The sequence below is a fragment of the Natator depressus genome, chromosome 12, assembly GCF_965152275.1.
Source record: "Natator depressus isolate rNatDep1 chromosome 12, rNatDep2.hap1, whole genome shotgun sequence".
Taxonomy (NCBI): Eukaryota; Metazoa; Chordata; order Testudines; family Cheloniidae; genus Natator; species Natator depressus.
In genome coordinates, this window is record NC_134245.1 from 8836023 (window position 1) to 8863508 (window position 27486).

A 27486-nucleotide genomic window follows, 5' to 3' on the forward strand; every position below is an offset into this window, starting at 1 on the left:
TTCCGATTGGCTGTTCCGGTCGAAAATTGGACACCTGGTCACCGTACCCTCCAGCTCAAACAGAAGTTGTGGGCTTGATGCAGAAATTGCTGGGTGAGGTTCTGCGGCCTGAGTTATGCAGGAGGTCACTCTAGACAGTGGTCCCTTCTGGCTTGAAAATCTGAGAGTATAAATGAAACCTAGAGTCACAAGGCCTTATGTGCTTTTTGTGTATGTGCTTTTTGTTTGTTTTCTTTCTCCCTGCCCTCATAGCTGCTTGGTTAGCTGGTTGACGTTGCAGTGTTGGTTATATTCAGGAAATAATTAGGTTCAATTGAATATGTGCTGGGTAAAGGCAACAGGGAGAGGAGCAATTTGTTAACACTGTTTTGTATTAACGTGTTTTAGCTTTCCTTCTCTCCAACCACCCCAATGAGCAGCCACGTCAGAGTCCTGACTCTGCTGATTGCCATGTTACTCTCCTGTTGTGGTCTAGCAGTGATCTGTGGAGTTATCGGCTATACGCATGGAATGCACACTCTAGCTTTCATGGCAGCAGAGGTGAGACTTACTTTATATGCAAGTTGATTTGCACTTTGTTTTTCCTCTTAACTTTGGTTTATGTGGGGGCTTCTGCAGTTTGGTTTTTGAAATAGACACTTCACCTAATTCTTCCTCTTTTTCTCATGAAGCACGCTCATTAGTTTTTCTCGTACACAGATGTCTTTGATTTCAACTGTGCCAAAAGTAGGCAGCATTGTAAGGATTTATCATAGCTACCACCTCTTGAAGGAAAGATGATCTGCAGTCCTATCTGTCTCATACCAATATATTTTTAAAAACAAGTTCTGAAAAATCAGATGTCTCAAATGAACTGATATAGTTGCTTAGGCATCTGACTAACAAACTAGGGGCACTGTCCTGCCAGCACTTACTTGCATGAGTAGAGTGTTTGCTTTCAGTGGGCCTGCACTTGTGTGAGTGAAATTACTCATGTGTCTGCAAGGTTTAGCCTCAGGAGATATACTCGTGTTCTTTTTTGTCTGCCTCCTAACAGTGACATCTGGTGGTGATCCTCAGACTTAAAGGAAAAAGTAGTAAAAACTGCAGTGAAAGGCTTTTGAAATGTTTTCCTGCTGACAGTCCATCTGATGCTCTTTAAAACGGACACTGCCAACTATATTGCATTTGAGCATATGTAATTACATTGGATTTTAAAAAGTACCCTATTAGTCTCTTTCCTGACTTTGCAAACATTGATTTAGCTTTATTCCCCTGTGTTTTCAGTAGAGCGATGTGAATGTGATTCTCAGGTTTTAGCGAGGCTCCTTCCTTCTCTTTGTGTTTCCTATCCCCTCCTCTTCTCATCAGCAGGATGACAGGGATGAGTTTTGGGAGGCATGTGAGTGTGGTAAGGGAAGTAGGTTGTATTCTGAAGGGGTCTGGCAAGTATAAAGGGCAATAGGTTGCTTCTGAATAAACATTTAAAATACTAAAGTGCAATGCTCCAGATACACAACCGAGCATATCCTGTTAAATTAGTCCATTTTTCCCCATGACTTTTTTTTTTTTTTCCAGTTAAAGGAAATTTAATGCAAAAAAGAAAATTTACATAAATGCAACACAGGGTTGAAATTTTAAAAGTATGAAAGGCAGGACATTCAGGTGTGGTTCCGACAGCAACCGTAGTTTGGTCATATTGCATGTGAATAGTAAAACAGTTAAATGAACACCCTGTCTGATAATCAGTATTTAAGTGTTATGTAATAGGAGATATAAGATGTAATTCTGTGCAAGTTCTTGTACCACACTCCTCATTGTAGAATCTGAGTGCGTTCCAGTAGTGCATGAAGCAACATAACTAACATGTTTGTTCTTTCATCCTTTTCCCAGAGGTAGAAGTACAGGGAGTATATTTTGTTTTGGGCTGTTACAGCTGCCAGGAGAATGTAAATGTCCTTTTCTGCATTTAAAATTTCAATCATAGATTTGCATTAACCAATTATGCAATATTTTGTTTTCAGTGTAGCCTCTCTCATCCTGAAAGATCAATGTGTGCCTATGGATTCTACATACAATACACGGATCACTTCACCCAACTCTGGATTGGCCAATTGGTTTAATTTTGCTGTCCTTGCTGCCTGAGTACTAAATAGTACAAATATCTTTACAACAAAATGGTGAATTAAAACAAGATATTTAGACTCCATAGCACACAGCCCATCGGATTACAGTTCTTACAGAAGCTAAAATATAGGGCCTAAACTCTTTGGGTTTTCCCTTGATAGATGTTTTCCTTATCAGGCCATGTCCTGGCTTTGACATAAATCTGTGCTCAACAGCTTATCCATCTAGCAGATCTTATCATCATTCTGTTTCACCACAAGGATTTAATTTGTGCATTATATTTACTTTTGCTCATTGGCTTGCTCAGAAATTTTCCCTGTAACTAGAAGATCTTTTGAGAACAAAGAACAGTACCTTTTCTGTTTCTGTAGTTTGGTATGTGATTGCATCAGCAACGTAGGAAGGTTTAATTGTCATTTATGTGACCGGAGCAGATTGTGTGGCTGACTTAACTTTTTATGAAAGTTGGCTCCTGATTTGTTGACGTTGCTTGCTTTTAGTTTGACCTATATGTGTTGCTTGGATGATTTGCTGATCATAAAATATAAAGATTTCAGTCAGACAAATGGTTGTATTATTTAAAAATAAATAATCCTAGAAATGTATTCCAAAGCCTTCGAGAAAGCAGCCAGCAGATGATATGGATATTACTAAAGGCTTAAATACGAACCAAAGAATGTTCTGACTGTGCTTTAAAAAAATCACTAAACAGGGACTGAAACTACAATGTTTATTGCTTTAAGTGGACCATGGCATTTATTTTCAGAGTCTTAACAAATCTTTGCTCCTTTTTATGCTTAATTTTAGCCTGTGGAACAGTTTTACAAAACGGATTCACAGTTAAATCCACTGTAAACACCAGTACGTCCTTGGGTTATTCAGTACTCATCCCTTCAGTTAATTAGGAGTGATGATGCTGGCCTCTCCTCAGCTCTGAAGCTGGAGGTTATGTGATATGAGGCTGCAAAAGTGTGCTAAGTTAATGAGGGAGATAATGGGGTTGGGGTTCTGAGAATGCATGGAAGGCCACGCAAAAGCCCCTTGGTATGGGCAAGCTAGTTGAGCTATTTCAGACAGTTTTTCTGGTGGCTTGTCTTTGGAATAGGCGCATGATTTAATATTGCTTTGTGGTATAACTAAATTCTTCTCACAGCTCAGGTTAGTATGGACTAGACAGAAATTATTCCTGCAGTGATTATGTCCGCTTCAACAAAAGGAATGAAAATGACTTAGAGGATCTTTCTTAGTCCCGCTTGAAACTTTTAGCTACTAATAAGCATCAGTGTGTTTCCTTGAGCTTCATACTCAGTTCCTGCCCACAGTGGGATGAGAACTGTGCAATGTATGACTGCAGGGAGCTAGCAAAGTCCTGATCCCGGCATGGACAGGGCTTTAGAACATTAAGGCTAAAGGAGGCAGCATGGCCCATAAGACAGGGCAAAGAGTTGGGAGTCAGGAGACCTTGGTTCTATTCCTGGCTCTACCACTGGTTCACTGTGACCAGCGCCGGCTCCAGGCACCGGCGTTCCAAGCAGGTGCTTGGGGCAGCACTTAGAAAGGGGCGGCAGTGTTTCCGCCTCGGCGGCGGCAGCTCCTCTGTCCCGCCGGCCGCGGCAGCGATTCGGCAGCAGCTTCTCTGTTCCGCTGGCTGTGGCGGCAAATCGGCGGCAGTTTCTCCCTTTTGCCGTCCGCGGTGGCAGTTTTTTTCACTGCTTGGGGCAGCAAAAACTGTAGAGCCGGCCCTGACTGTGACCCTTGTCTAGTCACTTCCACTCCCTGCCTCAGTAGACCTATCTGTAAAACGGGGAGGAATTCTATTAATGATTGACCTTTTTTTCCTTCCAGTCTCTACTTGTGACCGTGAGAACTGCTCATGTGATTTTACGGTAAGTAGCATCTGGTTTAGGTGATACCCATGCCAAGATGTTGGTGCAGATAGGTGCTTCACTTTGAAGGTGATGCTTAGTTATTTTGTTGGTTTGCAAATGGGACTTTTTGGGAGGGACAGAGATTATTTATTGTTGATCATATTTTTTCAGTAAAGGTCGGTAATACAGTAATGAGTGTACAACTAAGGAAGTTATTAATAATGGTGTATCTGAAGCATGGACTCAAATATAACCACACAGGGCTTAAAGTAGGCTGAGACAGCCCAAGACCAAGGGCTAAATTCTGATTGCCTGGCTTATCATGAATAGTGCTGTTGAAATTATTGAGATTAATTAGTCAGGTGAATAAAAAAGACCTAAGCGTGATGGAAAGAGGAGAAACAGCAGCAGGAGGTGAAAAACACTGTAAACAATGTTGTTAGAATCAAGTTCAGTTTCTAAACTTATTTATAAATAATGTTGAAGTCTCTTCTCTTACAGTTATGTAATTCATCTCTGGGATCTCAACCATGAAGGAACCTGGGAGGGCAAGGGAACGTATGTGTATTATACAGATTTTGTCATGGAGCTAACCTTGCTTTCACTGGACCTGATGCATCATATTCACATGCTGGTATGTAACATTGAAGTCAGTGTTAAGCAAACGGAACTGTCTTAATATAAAGGGACCTGGCCACACACATTTTTAATTTGTAATGGACTGAAAGTTACACAGAAGGTGTTTAAATAAAGAGATGGAAATGTAATACTGCTCTGTAGGCATTGTTTCTACCTGTATCATTGGACTCTGTGGAAGCCATTTTGTTTTGCTGTTTTAGCTCTCTGTAGAATTAGATGTTTTGCAGATGTTACACTTCAAATTGATATGTACTTGGGTAATGTCAGGCTTGAATTATCAAGAGAAATAAATTATTTCCATCCCCAACAGGAGACATCAAATTGATCAGGAGTGAATGTAACTTTTTTTTGTTATAAATGCTTTACTGTTTAAATAGTGTTAACAGTATAAACTGGGAGTGGTTCTTGTGATTGTATTTGAACACGGAACACAAAATAACCTGGGTTAATATTGGTTTATCTCTGTATTTAGATCTTTCTTCCTTCTCTTAAGAGCCTGATCCAATTCCCATTGGCAGAAATAATCTAACTAAGGTTGTAAAGATTGGGTAAATGTTTCTCTGAAAACATAAATTACAGGCAAAATTCTCATGTCTGAGGGTGGAACAGCTGTTAATGGTATGGGTTTTTCTGGAACAGCCAGACTGGAATTTTATGAGCCCTTCAGACTGGAACACTGTGCTTTGCTAGCCATAGTGACTCGTACGATGTATACTGCATTTTCTGCTATTTTTCAGTTCTTCTCTTTAGCTTCTTGGTATTCACTTCTGAGCACCATTTTGTTTTGTTTTATAGCTGTTTGGAAATATCTGGTTGTCAATGGCCAGCCTGGTGATTTTTATGCAGCTGCGTTATTTGTTCCATGAGGTTCAGCGTAGAATCCGTCGTCACAAGAACTACCTACGTGTGGTTGGAAACATGGAAGCTAGGTGAGCAAATGATGAGTGAGTTTAAAGTGCTGAGTTGGATCCTGAAGAGAGAGCCTCCTGATAAACAAATGGGTGTGAGGGGGCACTGTTTATCATGTGTTAATATAAAGGGCTTGTGAACCACAAATTTACTGATCCAGCTGTTGTCTCCTCACTTATACTATGTCATCATACTGATTCTTTGTTTCTCCATCCCCTCCATTGGAAGTAGACCCCTCTTAGTGCTTGTCTACACCTAAAACGCTACAGGGGCACAGCACCACCGCTGCAGTGCTTCAGTATAGACACTACCTATGCTAACAGGAGGGATTCTCCTGTCAACATGGATAATCTACCTCCTCAGGAAGCAGTAGCTAGGTCGATGGAAGAATTCTTCTGTTGACCTAGCGTTGTCTACACAAGGACGTAGATCGGCTTAACTACGATGCTAGGGGGTGGGGTTTCACACCCCTGATCAATGTAGTTAAACCAACCTAATTTTCTAGTGTGGGCCAAGCTTTAGACTTAACAGAAATCTGAGATTGACTTTGTTATTGCAGTGGGAGCGATAACTAAGTTACAGTGAAATTGGTGTTTTTTTTAAACATTGGAATCAGGAATGGAACAAGAACTTCAAAGTTTTAACTCTCGGTTGTCAAATTTTGGTCTTCCCTATGCTAGAAATGTACTGGTTTAATTAAAATGTTTAAAAAGTGATTTATTTAAACTCCTAACATTGACACTCTTAAACCCAATTTACGCAAGGTTAAACTGTTTAGTTTGTGTCCGTAAGTTACTGATTTAAGCTAAATCAAAATCTTAAACAGCTCTGCTCAATCTTAACTGTGGAGTAACTAACACTACCCCATAATGTTGATAATTTATCAATTAAATCTAAATTGATTTAAACAAGGTGTGAACTGGTTTAAGAACTTCTGTTTTAGGGATTTGCACGAATCCGGTTTGCACAAATCCGGTTTAAATCAACATATTTGGTAAAGCCAATGCCTTTGTTCCAGGGCTAAAGCATGTCAGAGAGAAGCCTGATGCACCATCCTTAACCCACACCATCACTGATAGGAGAAGTGCCTGTAGGATGTTAAGTCACCAAAGATTACATGAGCTTTTCATGATGGTCTTCCTTATTTTCTTTTGTGGGTTTCAATAAAATTCTTAGTTTGTTTTTATCAGTGATTTTTGTAGGCTTAATTTTTTTGAAAGAATTTTTGAATTGAGGTTGTCTTGAGTCTAAAAGTGTTTGATACTCCTTCCTTATCGTCAGATTGTTCTCACTATGGACCTGAATGACTCTGATTGCTTCTGGGGTGTTCTAGTTTGTGGTGATGGACTAGACCCTTAGTCTATACAGTGTACTGTGTCAATATGACTTTGTGAGAGCACTAGTATATCACAAGAATCTTTATGAAACTACCAATTTAAATTAGCACCATGCCTGTCTGTGGATTGTCACTTAACGTCTTCAAAATAGCAAGTTCTTCACTAATTTTATTGCAAAGCTTTCCTATGGCACTCATCACCATAGCCTCTGCACTTGGCTACTAGAAACTAGTTGTCTGCATAGTTTTATCTTAAACTTTTTTTTAAAGTGTATATGGGGGAGTATAAAATTGCCCTAAACCACAAACGATTACACCAGATAAGAGAAGAACTTCCACATTGATGTAAACAGCTGAATTTGGTTTTAAAAAGTATAACTTATTCTTAAGCCACGACTCTTCATGCTATACCTTGTGTGTTCTCAGCTTAACGATGATGAGTCTTGGAGGAGTAGCAAGGAGGTCCATGGCCATCTTCCCTTTTCATAACTAGATGGGACAGGGTTCCCAAAAATGATGCTATGAACTTCAGAACTTTCTTCTCTTCTAATGTGTGGTCGTGTTTTGGAAAAAGCTGCAAACTACTGTTCTACATCAACCCAGAGTGAATGGCTAGTGCAGTGAATAAGGGTTTCTAGTGGGAGAACTTTTAGGTTTGTAGCTGTGCTGGGGTTGGTGTGATCATTGTTTTGTCTGTTCCGATTGTAGGTTTGCAGTTGCAACTCCTGAAGAGCTAGCTGTCAATAATGACGACTGCGCCATTTGCTGGGACTCCATGCAGACTGCCCGTAAACTCCCATGTGGGCATCTCTTCCACAAGTACGTATCTGGTGAATTGATTGCAGAAAGTACCTTGCTGTATATAGATGCTTGGTTTGAGCAAGCTCAGCTTTTTTCCTCTACCTTCGTTTCCTCCAGGAAGATTTATTATTTTTTGGGTGGTAGATGAAAAACCAGAGACAACACCTTACCCTTGTGCTTAAAACAAAAAAAGTGGGAGTTGGGAAGGGAGGCCGGGGCTTTCTGAAGTACCTGTTGACTAACTTGAAGGGTCAGTTAAATACTTTGTCCATGTGTTGTATGATCATGTTTGTTTTGCTAATAGCTTCTTCCCTGGTGCTCTCTCTTGGCTGTTAGTTATCAAATCAGAGGTTATGATCTGGGGGCTAATTTGTTGTTATTCACTTCAAACCTTTTCATAAATATTTATCTGCATTCCATGAAGCCTCTAATGAGATAATTTGTCGCTGTTGCAGAAGCTCCTTTTACAAAGCTACAGAACCCTATGAATATTTAATCACCAGCCATGCACTTGAGAAGCAGAGGCTCTCCTCTTCAGAAAGTTCTTTTCCATGTATCTAAAATGGCATCTTTGCATTCTTTCTGAACTCAGGTTACTCTGAGCTGCATGGTGCCAGCTAGCTAGTGAGAGAGGCAACATGTTAAAATGGATGACTTAAACTCAGACATAAAAACCTGATCTAATAAATTAACCTTCATGCCTTCTAAGAATTAATTCTCTCTTCTCATCATTGTTCTTTTTCTACTAGCATGCTAAACATGAAGCTTTCGTTCTTGTTCTCAGATATGTGGGAGTGCATAGCTATTTATTTTTAGCATTGGTAGGTGGTGGAATAGCTTTTGTTCACATAAAATCATAAACTATGTCCTCGTATATGCAAGATGTACAAAAAGAGATGGTAGCCCAGATTCACGTGGTTGAGATCAGCCTTGTGCCTTTAAGCTGGGTTTTCAAAGGAGTCAAATCGTGTTAGCCCAAATCCTATTGAATTTCACTGGGAGTTAGGTACCTAACTCCTTTATGCTCCTTTGAAAATCCCATCTTTAATTTTGAGTAGAATTTTGTTTGAATTCACTGTCTTACAATGTCCAGCACTTGTTTGGTACAGTAAGTGATAACTTTATATCATTGACACCACTAACATGCTTCTTGGTACACTCTTCTGAGGAGCAAGCTGATGTAGTCGGCTAGATTTTCATTATATCTACTTTGGTGTTACTAGTGTGCTCATTACCATCATATCTAGATATTTATTCGTACATCTTCATCATATGTAGATGGACAGCTTGAGCCACTAGAATACGGCCTTGCACTGAGTCTAGTGGGTTATATTCTTGACTTTGCCATTGACTTGTAGTTTGACATTGAACAAGTCTTCTTTCACCTGAGTTTCACCGTCTGTAAAATGGGGATGAGACATACTGAGACTTTGATGCATTGGGAGCTTCTGATTAAGTGTATTAAATGAGCACTAAGTATATGGTTTAAGAAATTGTATTGAATTTCTGCAAGAGAATACAATTCTGAATTCTGCGTGATTTCTCATTGCAGTCTAGGCAGTCTGAATCAGAAAGCAGACAAAGTGCTTAGTGGGTCCCTGTAAGTCCTGGGACCCCAAGAATTGTAGATGTAAATGAATCTAGAAAATAAATGCATTATTGCTTGCATCGATAAATCTTAGTCCATAAAATTCTCACAGTGATAGGCCCCTTGTCAATAGCAGAAGTAAGGTTAACTATCTGAAGAAAAATTTGAACAGTTCTTCGGAATGCGAACTCCAGACCAGCCTGGCTAAAAGTGCCTTGAAGATTTACCATCACAGCCACAAAATCTGCTCACCTGCTCTTTATGATGATGATCATTTGTCTTCCCCTTCCAAACTAAAAATTTACATGCTCTGGGCTACTTGGGCAAGTAAATCTGTGCAAGGCTTCTCTAGACATGAAGAGGGTCTGTCTGGAAGTGTGGATATAAAAGCAAGGTACAAACACTTTCACTTGGGTTTCTTCAGCTGAAAAGACAAATCAAGTGATGGGGTCATCAGAAGCTGATCAGATAGTCTATTGCTTCAGGTAGCTGTAAAATGTAACAGCAATCAGACCTATTAATGTGTTGCAGAGAATATTGTGAGGTGTGATTGTTACACTGCAGCTTCTCTATGTACCTGTGATCTTGATATCTCAGACAAATGCTATATGCTTACTAAGGTTTTCTGTTTCCTGGTTTCTTGTCAGCTCATGCCTGCGTTCCTGGCTTGAACAGGATACATCCTGCCCCACCTGTAGAATGTCTCTCAATATCACTGACAACCACCGAGTTAGGGAGGACCACCAGAGGGAGAACCTAGATGAGAACTTGGTACCTGTGGCAGTAGCAGAAGGCAGACCTCGCTTGAACCAGCACAATCACTTCTTCCACTTCGACGGTTAGTTAACCAGGTTTTACAGTTGATGTCATCCAGAAAAACAGAAGAGCAGCAGCCTTCTGTGTAAATAAGATCCTCATTGTGGTCCAGTATAAACTTAAACTGTCCAAAAATTTCCTCTCCCCTTCAGCTTTCTCAGCCATACAGTTCCTTTTGCTAGTTATAGGTGAATATCGGTTCATAGGGTGTGTCTGCACTGCAGTCAGAGGGGGGTCTGCAGCACGTTGTGACATGTAACAATAGCAGTGAAGCCACAGCAGCATAAGCCAGCTGCTCAAATATGTACACAGGGTCCCAGGCGGCAGTGGACAGCCAGTGCTGCTGTCATGGCTTCACTGTGAAGCTATTGCTAGTTAAAAGCTAGCTCAGATATGTCTACACTTGCTTTTGTCACACCTCTGGAGAGGCTTGAACATACTCTTCTAAGACCATCCAAAGCTCCCTTCTTCCTGTAACTCAAGGAAAAGGGAGTAGCCACTTAGAGTTCTACAGGGTTAACAATTCTAGAACTGTTGTTTGTTCCATAAATTCTCATGCTCATTGGCAGAGCAGGAAACACTTGGGTTTTGTCTGCCTACCCAAATTGTTTGCTAATCGGTGGCCGCTCTTGAAAGACTGTTACATCTTACCAGGCGTATGTTGAAGGCTTTCTCCAAAATTTTACTAACCATCTAGTCCCCATTTATCAGCCAAAACTTGGAAGAGCCTTGCAAGACCTGAGTCATATGAAATCCCATAGAGGCCTATGAAAGTTTGGTCTTAGCTAAAAGCATATGTTCAAAATAGAGTTGATCAGGTGGTCCTGGTGGCTTCATTAATATATCATATGACATATGCACAAAGCACATGGACTTCTCAGTGGTCCTGGGTCATGACGTTCCCTCAGCATGCTGGTACAAAAGCTGTTTCTCGTGCAGAAAAGGCTCATTAGTGCAGTGGTTCTTCCAAATTTTTGTTAACTTTGACACCAGCATATGCCTTCTTTCCCCAGCTCATGGGGAATTTTGTCACTTGTTGGTAATTTTAAAGCCTTTTCAGTTAAGTGTGCGTCCACATTGGCAGGCAGCTACGATTGGGCTCTGCCCTAGTGGAGATCCCAGCATGCTCATAGCAGGCATTCTAACTTAGATGCTGCACTGCCACACAATGAACCTTTATTTGTCCGTTCTGTTTTTGTAATCTCACCTCTTTCAAATCAAGAAAACCAAGAGAAGAAGGGCTGGTCCCTGTTGGGTGCATCCAGGCACTTCACTGCAGATAGCTTCCTGCACAGTCTCCATTTTCTGTGTTGATTTTGTCTCTGCTAAGGACACTTGCAAGTAGAAGCTCCCCTCCCCAACATTTTCTCATATGAGAGACCACTGAGGCTCCTGTGGAGACAGCAACTGCTATCAGGGCGATTGCTCCAGCCTCCTGCACAGCAGCACTTGCCCAGTGATACTGGCAGCATGATTGTGAAACAACAGGGGCCAAAGTTAGCTCTTTATAGGCAGACACATGTTTATTGAAATTGGTGGGGTTGCACCCACTTACACCACAGCTGAATTTGACCCTCGAGTTTTCCCTTTGTCAATGAGCAGGTATTTTTACTCCACAACCTAGAATTTACCTGTAGGTTACTGGTGCTGTAGTGGAGTTCATGTCCTCTTGATTCCCTGATAATCCCCAAACTATTCAAGACTCCCTCCTTCCACCGACCAGTTTTTGTTTAAAAATAAAAATATTGTGACAGATCAACCGCAGATCAGTAGTGACTGGTTTAGTGAAATGTTAATATGTACATTTCAAACAAATAGTGACAGTTATGGGGAGAGGGATATGTTTGTCTTTTCTCCTACTTTCTCCCCATTTGGGAGACATGCCTAGAATGGAATCCATTACAGAATTCACCTTATTCATTTTCTATAATTATAGGTGATGGAATTAAATATACATGGAAAAGCTCAGATTGCTGAAAACCTCTTTTATTCCTGCCTGACCTTCCTTTTGGTTTCTTGCTCTTAGGCTCTCGTATTGCTAGCTGGCTGCCCAGTTTTTCAGTGGAAGTGATGCACACTACTAATATCCTGGGTATTGCGCAAGCGAGCAACTCACAGCTCAATGCTATGGTAAGACCGATTAATAGGTTGTACTCTTATGCCCGCCAGTCTGTGTTGGAGTGAAAGGGATGTATGTGGACTGAGAGTGAGTGGAGACTTTGAAATCTCTAGCAGATGCCAAGCTCAAGGCTTCACCACAGAGACGCCCTAGCTTACGTGGGTGCAGCTCCACTGACGTCTAGAGCTGGGTTTGCATGTTAGCAGTGCTGATGTGTGAAAATAAATGGACAGTGGAGGAAATTGAAGTGAGGGGAGACCATAAGTCCGTGTTAACATTGTGCACTGCTTGCAACAGGATGTAGTGGATGAGGATAGATAGGTTGGTGTGACTTCAAGGACTGGGCCATAGAGCTGCTTCTCTCAGCTTGCTTGGTGTTGCCGTCTAGTGGTCCTCTCCGGTACTTCATTCCACAGACAGTTCATAGTAACAAAGGTTCTGATTCTGCATCCTGAGTGTTTTGCCATTGACTTCAGTGGTAGCAAAATTAGGCCTTAAACTGACAAAACTGTCTCTGTTTGCAGTAGTGTTGTAGCCGTCTCTGTATGTTTCTTTTCTTTTAGGATTATTGTTGCTAGAGTACTCATCACTGTTATTAATGGTTCTGAGCACCTACACAGAGCTTTGTGTTCAAACACGTACAAATGAGATGATGCTCTCTTAGTACAGCAGAACCTTGCTAATTCACATTGAGGACTGGGACACTAATTATAAATTACCAGATTTTGTGGATTAGTGCATAAACAATAGCACATGATAGCAAAACTCAAGGAAATTACATCACAAAATGTATTTAGTTCATTTAATCTGACAAACATAGTTTAATCTGAATTATTTGATACCCAATTTCATAGCATATTAGTAATTGTTCATCAGTGTATCTTGTAAAAACAATGACATCTACCTGATACAAGACCTTACTGCAGTGCCATCTCTGCTGTTGAATCTGTGTGGGGTGAGACCACAGTTTTTGAATATTTTTGGGTTTGCAGACTATCAACTGTAGTAACTTTATTCAAGTTAAATGTGCACAGAGTATTTAAGCAGACACCGGCTATTCTTTTTTGCTGAACAGGATGACACAGGATGGAAGTTATATTTTATATAATTTATAAGGGTCATGCATATTTGAATATATTTCAGTATTGTACTTTAAATTGCCTAATGTAAGGAAAAAGACCACTGTGTTAGTAAACCCAGGTATTATGTATTTTAAATTGGAAACCAAACAAAATTCTGCTTCGTGTTATCTGAGAAAAACCCTAATAGAGTATTCAAAGAAAGAGGCCACCAGTGGCTGAAATGCTGAACCTGTTACTTTGATCACAGATTAATTAAAAGGGAAAGCTGTTGTTACGTGTATTGTACCTCTGTTGCTTTGTGAGCTATTTGAAAGTGCCATCCAGTATGTGCCTGGTTTTCTCCCCACTGTCCAACATACCATTTGCCATGTGTTTTTTTTTTTTTTTTTTTTCCCCCCCCTGAGCGTTGGAAAGGTTTACTGATTCTGAACGCACTTGTACTGGTCATGTAATGTTTTTTTTAGCCCTGGCATTTATCAAGACTTTTTGGACCTTTAAAGCACATTCTTTTGATTGCCCTCTTGCCTTTCTTTGTTTCAGCTGTACATCATTTAAACAGCTTGAAATCCAATGACTTGTTAGTTGCTCATGCTTTAATCCATTTGAAAGCTGTTTTCTCGGGCTTTCAGATGATGATAACATATCGGTTTCTAGCCTGAACAGCTTGAGAGAGAGAGAGTAGACTATTTAAAATGGACGCTACTAGTCCCTTGGGTTATCAATGCCATGTTGGTGTTAATCTGGGATTGAGTATAGTAAATCTTAAACATTGAGTTAATTTTCAGTCACTGAAAGATTAAATATTGATGGTATAAACACTCATTAAAAAATACCTTCATTAAAAGAGTATATGTGAGGTTTTTTTTGAAGCCTGTATTCTTTCAAGGGCGAAGTTTCATAATGAAATCCTGGCTCCATATGAGTCAATTGGAGATTTGACGTTGACTTTACTGGCATCCTAATTTCACCTCATTCTGTAAGTAAATTGTCAGCCTGGTCTTATCTTTCTGCATCAGGATGTAAGTTATTACCAGCCTCTCTCTAGTGTGTTATTCCTGTAACTTTTCTTGCTGTATTTGCCAAAGTGACGACAGCTACAGTTTCTCATCTCTTGTTTCTGGGAAAGTGGGACATGCACAAGGTTGCCGTCAAACAGTACAGTTGTTCTGATGTTTTTCTGAGAGCGACAGTGATCCAGAACTCGTGTGTCCAGTTTGCTCTTGCAGTTATTGTCATTGCATGCACGGTTACCACAACTGGAATGGAATTGCAGTCACTTCAGATACAAACTAGGCATATGTATGCATGGTTCTGAAAACCTTCGTCCTTCCATTAGGGCTCTTTTTTTAAGGCACTTTGCACACAGATTTTCACATTATAAATTTTCCTTGTTACAGGCCCATCAGATTCAAGAGATGTTCCCTCAGGTTCCTTACCACATAGTTCTACAGGATCTGCAGCTGACACGCTCGGTAGAAATAACAACGGACAACATCTTAGAGGGGCGCATCCAGGTACCTTTCCCAACACAGGTCAGTCATGAGATCATGTTCTGACAGGACCGTACTTTACCAATTGTCTAGATCCATCACATGGATGAGAATGTTAAGAACGAACTAGGAAAATGTAACGTTGATTCTTCAGTTCTTCCTTGTTTATTATCCACTATCAGTATCAAATGTTGGGTTAATGCAACATCATTGTTTGGATTTCTCCGGCATAAAAGTCAGGTAATTCCTACTGCCACCCTAACTCAGGTGCCCTTGCACAGAGTATAGCATTTAGTATTACAGGATAGGATTTAATTTGAATTCCTTACTATACTGTGTAAAATTGACTGGCACTCTGATGCTGTAGGTTCTGTGACTGTGATTATCTCAACTTCTGTGCCTATAAAATCACAACTGTATTGTTGTATTAACCCAGCTTTTTCATGGAATTTCCTTGCTTTCTTAAAGCTACAGAAACACCATGTTTTCACTCTCATATAGCAAAAATACCATATATGGGCTAAAAACAAATGTAAGAAATTTCATCTTAAATGGTAATTTGCTCAGAATGTTACAAAGCACCTCCTTGGTCACCTTGCTGTAGCATCATAACATTTGCGGCTGCTTTCTCTGCTGATGTGTGATTGAACTATATCATTGGAGGGATGGGGGTATTACAAAGAAAGTAGTCAGTAAAATAATGTTCAGGTCTTATTACTTATTCTGGACTGCAATAAAACAATCTGGGAGCCCCGTTTCTGTTAGTAAGAATATTTAATTCTGGTGCTGCACACACCAGATACTGTAGGGTTATCTGGTATGTACCTTATATCAGTGTGTGTGGGGGGAAGCGGCTGTAATTCTGTGTCTCTCATATGGGTATTCTCTTTCTTGAGAATTTATCTGTTTGAAAGAAAGCAGAGTGTGTTATGGGGTGTAAGGCAAATCTTGAAGTTATTCTTAGAACCTGCCTTGTATTTATTTATGCATTTCATGTAGCTTATTAAATCTGTGATGCTTGTGTTGCAGCGTCCAGATAGTGTTAGACCTGCGTCAAACAGTCCTGTGGAAAGGCATAATTCCGATCAGGAGGAAGCGGAAACTGCTACCCAGGTAAGCTGGCACAAAAAGCACAGGTGCACGATGGTAAAAGGCAACCAAGTTAACGGAGACATGAACTCAGACAGCAGAGAGTACCAGTAAATTCTGCCTGTGGGTATTACAGTGCCTGGGCCACTGATGCACATTGGTGACACCTGTACAGAAAATGTCAGGCTTCCGTTCTAAAGCACAGTTGTCGTACGTGACTGTGACAGGATGGTTTTTCAAGGAGTTCTTCATCTTGTTTCATGTCTGAGGAAGGAAGGCTGTTGGGGAGTTGCAGAGCAGGGTTTCTTGCTATCCCTATATTCTTTAGGGTGATCCCTTAAAGGGGAGGGTGGGAGCTCCACTCTTTATTTTCTCTGAGACTTTGGGGATGTTGTCCCTTTTAATGAGTGGATTTTTTTTCATGTATGGGGATTTTGTCATGTGGTTGTTGAGGGGCAAGGAGGGAGATAGATCTAGGGGGCATGGGGTGCCTATGAGTGAATGGGTACAAATGGGGGGGGAAGGGAAGGGGAGGAAGGTAGTTAATTCTTTTCCTTTCTCTGACTTTCCCCAGAAGCAGAAGGAAAAACATTTCTTTCCCTCTTTAAGGAGTTAATAGAATGGTGCAAGTCGGCTAAACTAAAGCTTGGAGGAAAGATTAGTGTCTCTTTATTTGATTTGTTTTTAAGATTCTGTGTTTCCCTGACCTGAAATGGTTTTACCTTCCTATGTAGTTGTATTTAGAAGGGAATGAATCATCAGATACAGAATTTTCTGGCCTCTGGCAGCCTTTAATAACCTGAATAGCCCCACTGTGGCTAATTTAAGGGCAAGGTGCAGCAGTTTGCCATCAGCAGACCCCGAGGTAGCATAGGGTTTTATTTATATTTAAAGCCCTGAAGCAGAAGATATAACGGGGTCAGTATTGGCATGAGTTTCAAGTGGGAGGAAGACTCACAGAGGAGGAAAATCTGGAGTTGGATATAAAGTACTTGATTTTTCTTGTGTCACTTAAGGAAACCTCATCCTGTGTTTCTTTTGGGTTATTCTGATTTCTTGTGGTGTGTTAGTAAAATAGTTTTAAAGGAGGGTCCTCTCATGTTCAGGAGCATCATTTTACAGATTTGCTCTAGCTTTGAATGTTCTGTGTTGCACCTGAACCTTTTTGGTTTCTGTGCTGACGTTCTGGATCTGTGTATGCTGATCGTCTGACTTGCTAACCCACCTGAAAAGCTTTAAAAGTTGCCTATATATGCGATGCTTTTGGAAATGCACATTCAAAGAGTGGCACGCTTCTTGGTCTGATTTAAAATACAGAACTTTGCCCCAATTCAAACACTTTAATCTGAGCATATTGACTTGGGGGAGGATTGCAGAATTGGTAATGGACTAGGGATAATGATCTAGGGACTTTTTCTCCTGGAGATGACTGGGTGTGAATTTCATCCCAGTCATGACTGAAAGTTATCAGTGGTGGCTGTGGGGTCTGTGGGAAGTGAGTTGGTGGTATCTATCCTCTTCCTACTGGACAGGCATCCATGGTGCAAAATGGGCACTTCTGACCATCTTATTAGAGGCCTAAACCAGTAAATGGGCCGTGGAGATTGAATTTCCCTCTCAACTTCCATATGTGTTTCCATCAGGTCAGGCTTGAATCAAGTTGGGGTCGTGTGAAGGAAGCTTGCAGTGCTGCTACTCAGCCTGTATCTGTTCTGTGCTTACAGAGAAGAGTCTTTAGTCTCCAGGGCTGTCAAGCCAGCCCCTTCTCTTCACATTAAATTCACCAAAACAATCGGACCATCCTTATTAGGACAAGAAGTAAAGGGCTTAATCTGGAGCAAGGGAGATTTGGATTAGGTATTAGGAAAAGCTTTCTAACCATAAGGATACTTAAACACTGCAATAGATTATTATTGTGTTTTGGGATATTGCTCTCTCTCATACTACAATGGCTGAGATTTTAGTTAGGTTACCGGCTTCCTTCAAGAACAGTTGTCGGTCCCCAGCTCGAAGAACAGACTTTTGATGTTGATGGTCTTGCCTGTCTCAGCTTTCATTTTTTGAGTAACAGGGAGAAGGTTGTGGCACGGTATTCTTCAACCCTCGGACACTTTCGTTTTCCCTCCACTCTTTTCAGTCTTGCTTCAGTCCCCAGTAGGGCATAGATTCTTAGTCTCACTGGCTGATGACTTCCTAGCCATGGGTAAAGGTCAAAAAGGCGGGAGTCCATACTGATTTTTCTAGGTCTGGCTGTTGGCTATGGGTTTGTGGTGACTGTCCTGTGGACCCGGCTGAGGTGGAGGAGCTCATTCTAGGGTGCTTCCATTCTTTCATCTTGGAGATCCAAGGAAGTGAGGTTGCTCACTTGCTCCAAGGCTTTCTGAGGGGACCACAGAGTTCTGTTACATCACTCCTCCACTTCAATGTGTAAGCAAGGCCCCCCTATTGATATAGACCCCTCCATACTGTTAAATGGCCCAAAAAGGTCATGTATTGGTTTTCATAAAGAGGGTATTTAAGATTCCTGCAGTAGTAGCATGATTATGTGATCTAGCTGTTGAAGTTTCATGTCTGATGGGCCTCTGCTGACATCAGATTAGTTGATGCCTTGCTGCTTGCGCTCCGAAGATGCTGGTATCAACGAGATGGGTGCGCTGATTCGTCCCCTACGGTTTAAAAATGACTCGCTTTGCTCACCAGCTGTTGAAATCTCTGCATTCCACAGTTTACAGCTTCCACGTTCAAACTGTGGAGCTTTATACTCTCAGCAGGCTGCCATCAGCACAACTGGATGTTGAAACAGACGCAGTTGATGATTTGGAGTCATAGCAGCTAGGCTGTAGAAACTGACATGAACACTGTATTACCCCTCTGATGCATTTCAGTTGTCAGGGCAGTCTGCCTGGATGGCAAATGGTACCGAAGCTCTTCGGCTGTTCGCTCAGGTCATGCATTTCTTGAAGTTACCGTTTTGTTTTTTTTTTGTTTTTTTTTTGCTGACCTGATATGATCGGACATGATCCGTATAGGCTGATTTCTTCACCTAAAGTAGTTTAGCTGTGTCTTTGTTCATCAACTCAATTTTCACATGAGCTTTGGTAGGCCATCTGTCCAGGGGAGTGAAGTACTGAATGCTTTGTTGGCGGTTGAGGCGGGTTCCTGTACGCAGTCTTTGTACTGCTGTGACGACTACTTCGCTCAGTTGGAAAAGCTGGAAAACTCTCCCAAATGCACAAAAATTCAAACCACAGCCTCTGCCGAAATCCTGCAAGTCGTGCTATGGAAACCCAGTTCTAAGCTTACGGAGCTTTATGCACCCTCTGGAGTCTTGTTCATAGCTGCTTCATCAGAATGATGGTTTGAAACTTTACTCTTGTGCCAGCATGCAAGAATATGGCTCACTAGCGGATTCTGCTTTCAGAGAGCTCTTATTACAAGCAAGTAATTTTTATGTCTCCAAGGCTGTCATCAAATATGGTACAACAATTTTGTGCAGTGCCCACAAATTACACTGGGAAGCAATGGAGTCCTTAATGCCACATTTTCAGATGAAGGCTGGATTCCAAAATGTGTGGCGCTCGGTATGTTGCTATACTTCTATCTTGGAGTTTCTTGTAGCTCTCATCACAATTGTATCGAAGTGCTTCCCATGTAAATTAAATCTCCAGGCTGAGACCCTAGCAGACTTCATGGAGTTTTCTGTTCTTCTCCCCTCTCTGAGCAAGGAGACTCTTTGGAGAATACATTCCATCATCATACTGGAAATGCTTTGTCAGAGGAGTACCTGGAAAGTGGTCAGCCTCTATATTAATCTGATCTCAGGAAGCTCATTCCACAACTGAGTCACCTTGAGAGAGCTTTATCTCCAGCTTTCATGCCCTTATTCCTGGATTTTGTAATCCGAGTCTTTCCAGAGATGTCCTGGCAGGGTTGTAGATGAAGATGTAGTTGCTGATGTACTTGGATCCTTTCGCATTAAAGACTATGAAGATTGGGGCCAATATAGGCCACCATAACTTAACATGACAAACGCTGCAAGGTGTTGCAAGTAAAAGAATTACTTAGTCAATCTGTTGTTAGCTTTGAATTTAGTTTAAAAAGGCTTAACCTTTTCTTCTTATATTGCTCATTATTAAAAGTGTTTTGGTGGTAAGAAAAATTCTGGGGTTGAATTTATTGTATCCTAAGGCTCGGTCCTGCAAGATGTGGTAAGTGCTTCCTTCAAGGAGCTATGGCTGCTTAACTTAAATCATTGAGAGTGTTAAACAATTTGCAGAATTAGGCGCCCTGTGATAATTTTCCTGTTTCTCTGGAATAGTTGTTTCTGGGGGAAAGTAGAAATAGTTCTTTCTGGAGAGAAAGTATAGCCCAGTGGATAGAGCACTGTATTGGACTCAGGAGACTGTGTTCTATTCCCAGCTGTTGGGTGACATTGGATAAGGCAGTTCACCACTCTGTGCCTCAGTTTCTCCATCTGTAAAATGGGGGATAATGATACTAAACTATGAAAAGCCTATGTAAGAGCTAAGTTGTGCTATTATTATAGACTCGTAGACTTTAAGGCCAGAAGGAACCATCACGATCATCTAGTGATTGTAGTCTGACCTCCTGCACGTTGCAGGTCACAGAACCTCACCCACTCTCTCCTACAATAGACCCATTATCTCTGGCTAAGTTACTGAAGTCCTCACATCATGATTTTAAAGACTTAGAGTTACAGAGAATCCACCATTTACACTAGTTTAAACCTGCAAGTGACCCATGCCCCATGCTGCAGAGGAAGGTGAAAACCCCCCAGGGTCTCTGCCAATCTGACCTGGGAGGAAATTCCTTCCCAGCCCCAAATATGGCGATCAGTTAGACCCTGAGCAAGATCCACCAGCCAGACGCCCAGGAAAGAATTCTCTGTAGTGATTCAGAGTCCTCCCCGTCTAGTGTCCCATTATCGGCTGTTGGAGATATTTGCTGCTAGCAGTCACAGATAGACTACATGCTGTTGTAGGCAGTCTCATCATACCATTCCTTCCATAAACTTATCAAGCTCAGTCTTGAAGCCAGTTAGGTTTTTTGCCCCCACTGCTCCCCTTGGAACGCTGTTCCGGAACTTCAGTCCTCTGATGATTAGAAACCTTGGTCGAATTATAATTCCCCCACTCCATGGTGGAATACAAGATTTCTCAGTTTGCAGTATTTTAGGGATTGAGATTATTGCTGATTTAAAGAAATATAGTAAAATGCCTTTATCATCAGAAGAGTGACTGTAAAAAAGAGCTTAATGTTGCTGTTACTCAGTTTACAAGTCAAAATAATATTTAAATGCTATCTCCAGTTGATGTTTGATCATCTAGTTTTGTCATTTGTGCTTGTATATTTCAGTGAATAATTACAATAGAATTTCTTGGCAACTTGGATGCACTAATAAACAGTTTGATATATGATAGCAGATACAGGTAGCTTCATTGAGGTGCATTTGCTCTTCCATGTTCAGCGTACTAAGCAGATCCAGCTCACTCTGCAGTAAACGGAACATATAATGGTTTCCAGCTTAGCTAACATTGTAAATTTACACAGACCTTTACAACAGGTTGTGTGTATAATATGCTAAATAGAATGCCAAGAATGAAATTCCTGCCCTGAGGAGCTTACAAGTTAAAGGCACACACAGTACAGTTCAGGTAACAGAGTAGAGGGAAGATCTGACTCTGAAGATACGCAGGAAACAGAGATGCAACAACAAACTACTAGTGGTAGATGGGCTAGAGTTCCTTTTATAACCTTTATCACACTCTTGTTGCTCAGTTACAAAACGGGGGCCTGACTGTGCAGATCTAGCTCTTGGAAAACTGTTGAAGTCAGTGGCAGTTTGTGTGCATGTGGTCTGTAGGCTCTAAGAATTCTAAATCCAAAGGCACGAGACTGAGAGCCAAGGAATTGGTGAATGCTAGTACTTATGAAATAGGCTGAATTGCTGTTGGGGGTGTGTCTCGCTGTGAACTCTTTTTGCCTTTTAATTTTTTGCTTCTGTACTGTAAAGCGGGTCAGATGAGACCCTTCATTACATCACCTTTTGTGTTTGGCTTTTTAATCATCTGTAAAAAGCTGTGATTTGTGGGTTTGTTGTTTAATGTTTATTTTTAAATAGGGCAAGAGGTGCCACATTTTTGTGTTTGGAAATTAAACCAATCTCATAGCTAGTCTGTTCTCTGAATCCACAACCAAACTAATGATCTGACAGCTGAGATGTGATGCAGCTTTATAGAATTCTGACTCTTTTTAAATATGTTTTGGCTTGACCTGCTGCACATTTTGACTGGAATTTGTGAAGAAGCCAAAAGGAATTAGCTACCTGAGTTGGCTGCCTTTTTCCCTTAAATTCCTTGAAAACCCCTGCACTTATTAATAGCTCCAAAAGGCTGTAGCTTGTTGTTGTGATATAGAAACCCCCTCTTGTCAAATTTTACACTTTCCTATAAATTCCTTCTTTGCTTTCCTATCTTTATCCTAGACTGAGAGAGTGCCACTTGAACTCAGTCCGAGACTGGAAGAAATGGTGGAGTTCAGTGAAATGGAAGCAGAGCCCAGTGAGACAGAAGATTTTGAGGCCAGAGGAAGTCGCTTCTCCAAGTCCGTTGATGAAAGGCAGCGTATGTTAGTTCAGCGGAAGGAAGACCTGCTGCAGCAAGCTCGCAAGTATGCTCAATCCCTGACACGCAGTACTGTCCACTTAATTAGAGTGGTACCTTGTAAAGTGGATTTTGTCTGGACTTTTCCCCCCTGTCTTTATGTGTTTATGCAAAATACAATGGGAACAACAGTTGTATCTGCTGCAGCGGGATCAGGACTCTGTCTAATACAGCATCATTATCAAAAACACAATTGTGAAGTGCTGACTTAGGCCCGTTTCTCAACAAGGTGTGAATATAAACCTAGGGCCTTATGCAGAGTCCATTGAAATCAGTGGAATGACTTCCAGTGACTTCAGTGGGCTTTGGATCAGGCCCTTCATAAAGAAGAGAACGCAGTATCATTTACAAGTCTGCTGAGTCTTCTTCTAGTAAACCATCATCTTGCCTCCTGGCTGTGGCTGTGCCTGCATTCATACCTTACTATATCTGACACCACATGTCAAACACAGTTGTTTTCAAGTGTCGAGCAAGTTTTTGTTTCTGCTTAAGCACCAAGTGACATAGGTCAGTTATGGTACCCCTTACAAAAAACTCTACACAAAGTTCAACCCAGTCCCCTCCCCTGCCCCACAAAATATAGTGACTGATTGTAAATGGATTCTTTTGGCTGCTAATAAATGTTTGCATATTGAACTGAACTTTTTTTTTAATACATTCTGCTCATATTAGTGAAGGTTGATAAATTCTGATAAATGCCAGGTGGGCATCAGTTGGTTGATGCACACAAATGCCCAGTGAGACCAAGTACCATACAACAAGGTTATTTATTTATTTATTTATTTATTTAGGAGCGTTTGGTTCATTTCTATTGAACAAGTTTCTGTGCCAACTTTTACGAGCAAAACGTTAAAAGGGCCTGCAAGAAGTGTATGCATGTTGTTTGCAGGTGCAGCCCTTTTTGTCAGCAAACAGACCCAGTTGCGTTTTTTAAATACCTCCTTTTGTGTTCAGATGGAACATAGCCTGAAGACTTGTGGGTGCATTTTAAGAGTCTCTTGAGAAATTTGTCCTCAGATATACCTGTCCCCAGACACATCTTCCCTCAAATCCTAAATTTTGCTCAGAGAGGCAAATTATTTTTTCTTTCCTATTTAAAACTACTAGTTCACTTCTCGTATCTTTAGATCTGTTGTAGATTCAAAACTGTTGCTTTTAACACTAATTTTAAAATGCAGCAGGATGTCATCTCTGGAAGCTGCTTTCTTGAATATTTTTGATAATCTAACACTTTACATCTTAAGAGCACCTTCCATCCAAAGCTCTCCTAGGACTCACAAATGTTCATGAACTAATCCTTGTGAGAGAAAACTACCACCGTTTTAATGAAGGGGACATGGAGAGACAGAGAGGTTAAGTCACTTGCCCTAAGCCACACAGTGAATTGGTGTGAGAAATTGGAATAGAACCTGGATCTTTAGACTCCCAGTTCCGTGCTTTAACCAGAAAGTTAACTATATAAAGTGCATGGTAGATAATGTAGTCCTCTTTCTGGTAACCATAGCAAGAGTCTGGGTTTACGCTGCTTATGGATCTGCAGTTGAGGTATTTTTCACTTTCCCTAACCCTAAACCCTCCCTTGCTTTTCGGAATGATAAACCCTGAATGGCCACTTTTCAGAGCCAAAATCAGCCAGTCTGTTGTTTTCACCCATCTTTTCCCTTTATCCTTGTAGGCGTTATTTAAACAAAACCTCTGATGAGGACTCCACCTCCGAGAGCCCCTTTCTGTCTGAGGGTGCTGCCTCTGACCCCGTCACCGTGCGCCGCAGAATGTTAGCCGCTGCTGCCGAACGGAGACTGCAGATGCAACAGACCTTGTAGTACTCTCTGCTGCTGCCCCCACCGCCTCCTCACGAGCAATGTTGAAATAAATAAATAAATAAAACCCTGCACTCTTCATACCAGCAGGAAGTCTCTCTTCGAGCTCAGCTCGCTGTGCTGATGAGTGAGCTGGCTGCGTCTCTGCTGTATAAAGCATGTGGTCTAATAGTGTTTGGACAGCTGACAGATTTAACCTTTTCTTTTGGTAATATTTTCTATGTGACACTTATCCCCTTCACAAACAAATGCAGTTTTTAAGGCTTGGGCGTGATTTCTGCTGCTAGCATAAGGTGCAGGCCTGCGGCAGAGGCAAGGGAAAGACTGCCGCCTCGATTAACAGCTGTTTGCATAGGTCACTGAAGGTGCTTGCGTGTTTAGCTTGAGATCGTCCAAGGGGAACATTAGAAGAAAGAATTGAAGTGTTGAGATTCACAGTGAACCCCATCTTAAGTCAGCAGGCAGCCGCAGCCACGGCCAAGTCACTGTACATATCAAGAATGAGTTAAAAATGTTACATAGGCCTGCTCGGACACCGATAAATGCTGGAATGTGGGAGCAGCGCATTGGATGGTCACGGTTGTCTAGTTACGAAACTTAAAAGTAAAGCATGAGTTGTACATTGAGGTGCTAGCTCATGTTGGTCTCAATAAAACAATTTATTTGACCCTTTCTGAGCTCCTCCTCACTTCCCATTTCTAGCTCTGCTCACCCCCTGGAGTTTTTATTTTTCTGTGCATTTCATTGCCAGCAGCAGATGGGTGGCTGAGAAGAGTAAAGCTAAAAAGGGGGTACCAGGCAAATAGATCAGAAATTTGAAATCAGTGTTACAATATGTTGGTGAAACGTAGTTGAAACCTACAAGTTTGGTCTCTCGAGTGACATACAAAGAAGGGTCCATACACGGATGGATGGGACTTTATTGACGAGACAAGTGATAGCTACAGTATCTTGCTTTTTATTTTTTTAAGCCTGCATTGTGTAGTAGTGTACCCATTAGTTTAATCGAACATACAGACACAAGAATCAAGGCTGCTGGACTTTAGGTTAGCTGTGAACAAATCCCCCAACTTTTTCTCAAAAAATTTAAAGACCTTTTGACTTTAGACTCATTTGAAAACTACAATCCTAGGTTACATAGCTGAGTTTTACATGGCAGTGGCTTAATTTTAAATGTTTTGAGGAGTGTCTTCTGGTATCACTGTCCTTTGGAAGCAGCCCAGTATTACCTAGAATTATTGGTAATTTTTTTTTTACTGCTGGTTTTTAGGACATTTAAGTGAATTTAATGAAAGGATGAATCGCTAATGTTTTGGGAAGAAGATAATTTATTTTGATAAATCTCTTTGGAATGCCTTACCTTGCAATGCTGTTAGTAAACTTTAAAATATTTGTGTGTAAGAGAGATTTGGGTTTGCTCAATGCACAGCTGTTTGTTTTATTGTTTAAAAAAATTAAAAAACAACACCCCTCTTGATCAGTGTTGGAAATTGTCCTGAAGTTTCTTTAATGCAACTTTCCTTATTCCCAGTGCATGACTGTTATAGAGGTGGCCTGGTTTAGGTCTTGTGTAGCCGTTAAAGTAAGGTCACATCCATTGCTAAAAGGAGAGGCAACATATTTGCTTAACTCCAGGCTTTTGGAGACTTTCTCCTAACTTCAGCTGTGCAGAAGCTGTTGGTGCTAGAACCCATGAGTGCTACAAACGTGAAAGTGATGGAGGAGGATTAGAGTGCTGTCCAGGGAGGCTGCATAGAATGCAGCTTTTGAGCCTCATCTTAGTCTGAGCTCATTTAAAGAGTATTCTGTGTTTTAAGATTTCGATGTCTCTTCTCTCAAATGGCAGAGATTCCCAGGTTCCAGTGGTGACACAGTCAGGTGCAAGGAAAATCTCAGGCTTTTCAATCTTCCATTCCAAGCTGATATGAGAGGAAGAGCTCGTTCTATCTGCCTTTGGGGAGCTGGAGTTCCTTGTAACCAGGCAGATGGGTTTCCCATATCTGCTGTGGGTCTGCAGAGACATCATCATCTGATTTGTTGCCTGTCTCCATTCCTGTGCCTCGCAGGAGAAGGACAGCCAGTCAAAACTCCTGCATGTGCTGAGGGCCATGCTCCTTACCCCTCTATTTACTAAGGCCTGGGAGCACTATTGCAGAGTCCATCCCTTATTTCTTAGTCAGCTGGGAAGCCGCTGCTTTCTGACAGCTCTGCATTTCCCTGCATCAGCCTGTCAATTGCTTCGTACAGTTTGCCTGCTTTGTACATTATATATCACAACAATTGTCCCTAATTCCTCTTGTCATTTACCTCTATGGAACTCATCCTATACACGATCCTTGTTCATTCACACTGGCATGAAAAGGTAAACAGGTGGTGCCAATAAATTGTACTTGAACAAGACCATCTCTCAGCCTGCCGAGGCCCCACTGTAGGACACTGAGTGACCTGAAATGAGGGGGACACACAAATCAGTCAAACGGGGAAGTTAAAATAAAATGGTGTGGGACTCCTTCGTTTAAATAACTTCTTCTAATCACAATTTCATAATTCTTTGTGAGGTAAATACTTTTCAAGAACTGAGGGGACACCTAAAATGAGTAGCCGCCCCTCAAAATGAGGGACATTGGAGGTATGAACAAAACCCTGGGTGTGTTTCTCCCTCTTGGTCCTTTCATCTTGACCCCTTTCTGTTCACCAGGGATGGTGCTTCCTTTATCCCACTGTCCAAAAGTGTCACTTTCCCAGCCGTCCCCTGGGTGGCAGCCTCACATTGGAGCACTCCTTCCAAGTGACCTGCTTCAGCAGTAATTGGCTTGTTCATGCCTGGAGGAGGAAGACACAGCGTTGCCTGTTTTACTCTGGTTCTGTTTCCCTCGAATGGAGTCCATCCGAGGAGAAGCCTTTGTGCTGACCAACCCTGCCATGGCCAGGAAGAGCTACTGTGTGTATTCTCATGGAATCTACTGTAAACACCAAGGATCGTGGAGAAATAACAGAACCTTCTGAACCAGACTGGCTGCTGTGGGAAAGAACTTCCTTTGCTGACGACTGTTTTCTTTCCCGGATACGCCCATGTTAGGGGAGGTTAGTGGGAGGGTATGTGTGAAATTAAGGTCCTGTCTGTTTATATATCCCGCTCT

The 27486-nt window shown here is 41.4% G+C and overlaps 1 protein-coding gene across 2 annotated transcripts in view; it reads left to right on the forward strand.

Annotated features, from left to right (window-relative positions):
• AMFR (autocrine motility factor receptor) overlaps positions 1–25840 on the forward strand; it is a 37395-nt gene extending 11555 nt beyond the window's left edge. Inside the window, exons 4-14 of one of the 2 annotated variants that reach the window (XM_074968542.1) lie at positions 388–540; positions 3952–3992; positions 4476–4608; positions 5409–5542; positions 7567–7677; positions 9895–10085; positions 12090–12193; positions 14662–14778; positions 15784–15867; positions 22349–22533; positions 24202–25840. In XM_074968542.1, the coding sequence (XP_074824643.1) occupies positions 388–540; positions 3952–3992; positions 4476–4608; positions 5409–5542; positions 7567–7677; positions 9895–10085; positions 12090–12193; positions 14662–14778; positions 15784–15867; positions 22349–22533; positions 24202–24349 (1401 nt within the window). In that variant the 3' untranslated portion in view covers positions 24350–25840. Of the gene's footprint in view, positions 1–387; positions 541–3951; positions 3993–4475; positions 4609–5408; positions 5543–7566; positions 7678–9894; positions 10086–12089; positions 12194–14661; positions 14797–15783; positions 15868–22348; positions 22534–24201 lie in introns of both variants that reach the window. The other variant, XM_074968541.1, reaches the window with a different exon arrangement.
• The last annotated feature ends 1646 nt before the right edge of the window (positions 25841–27486 follow it).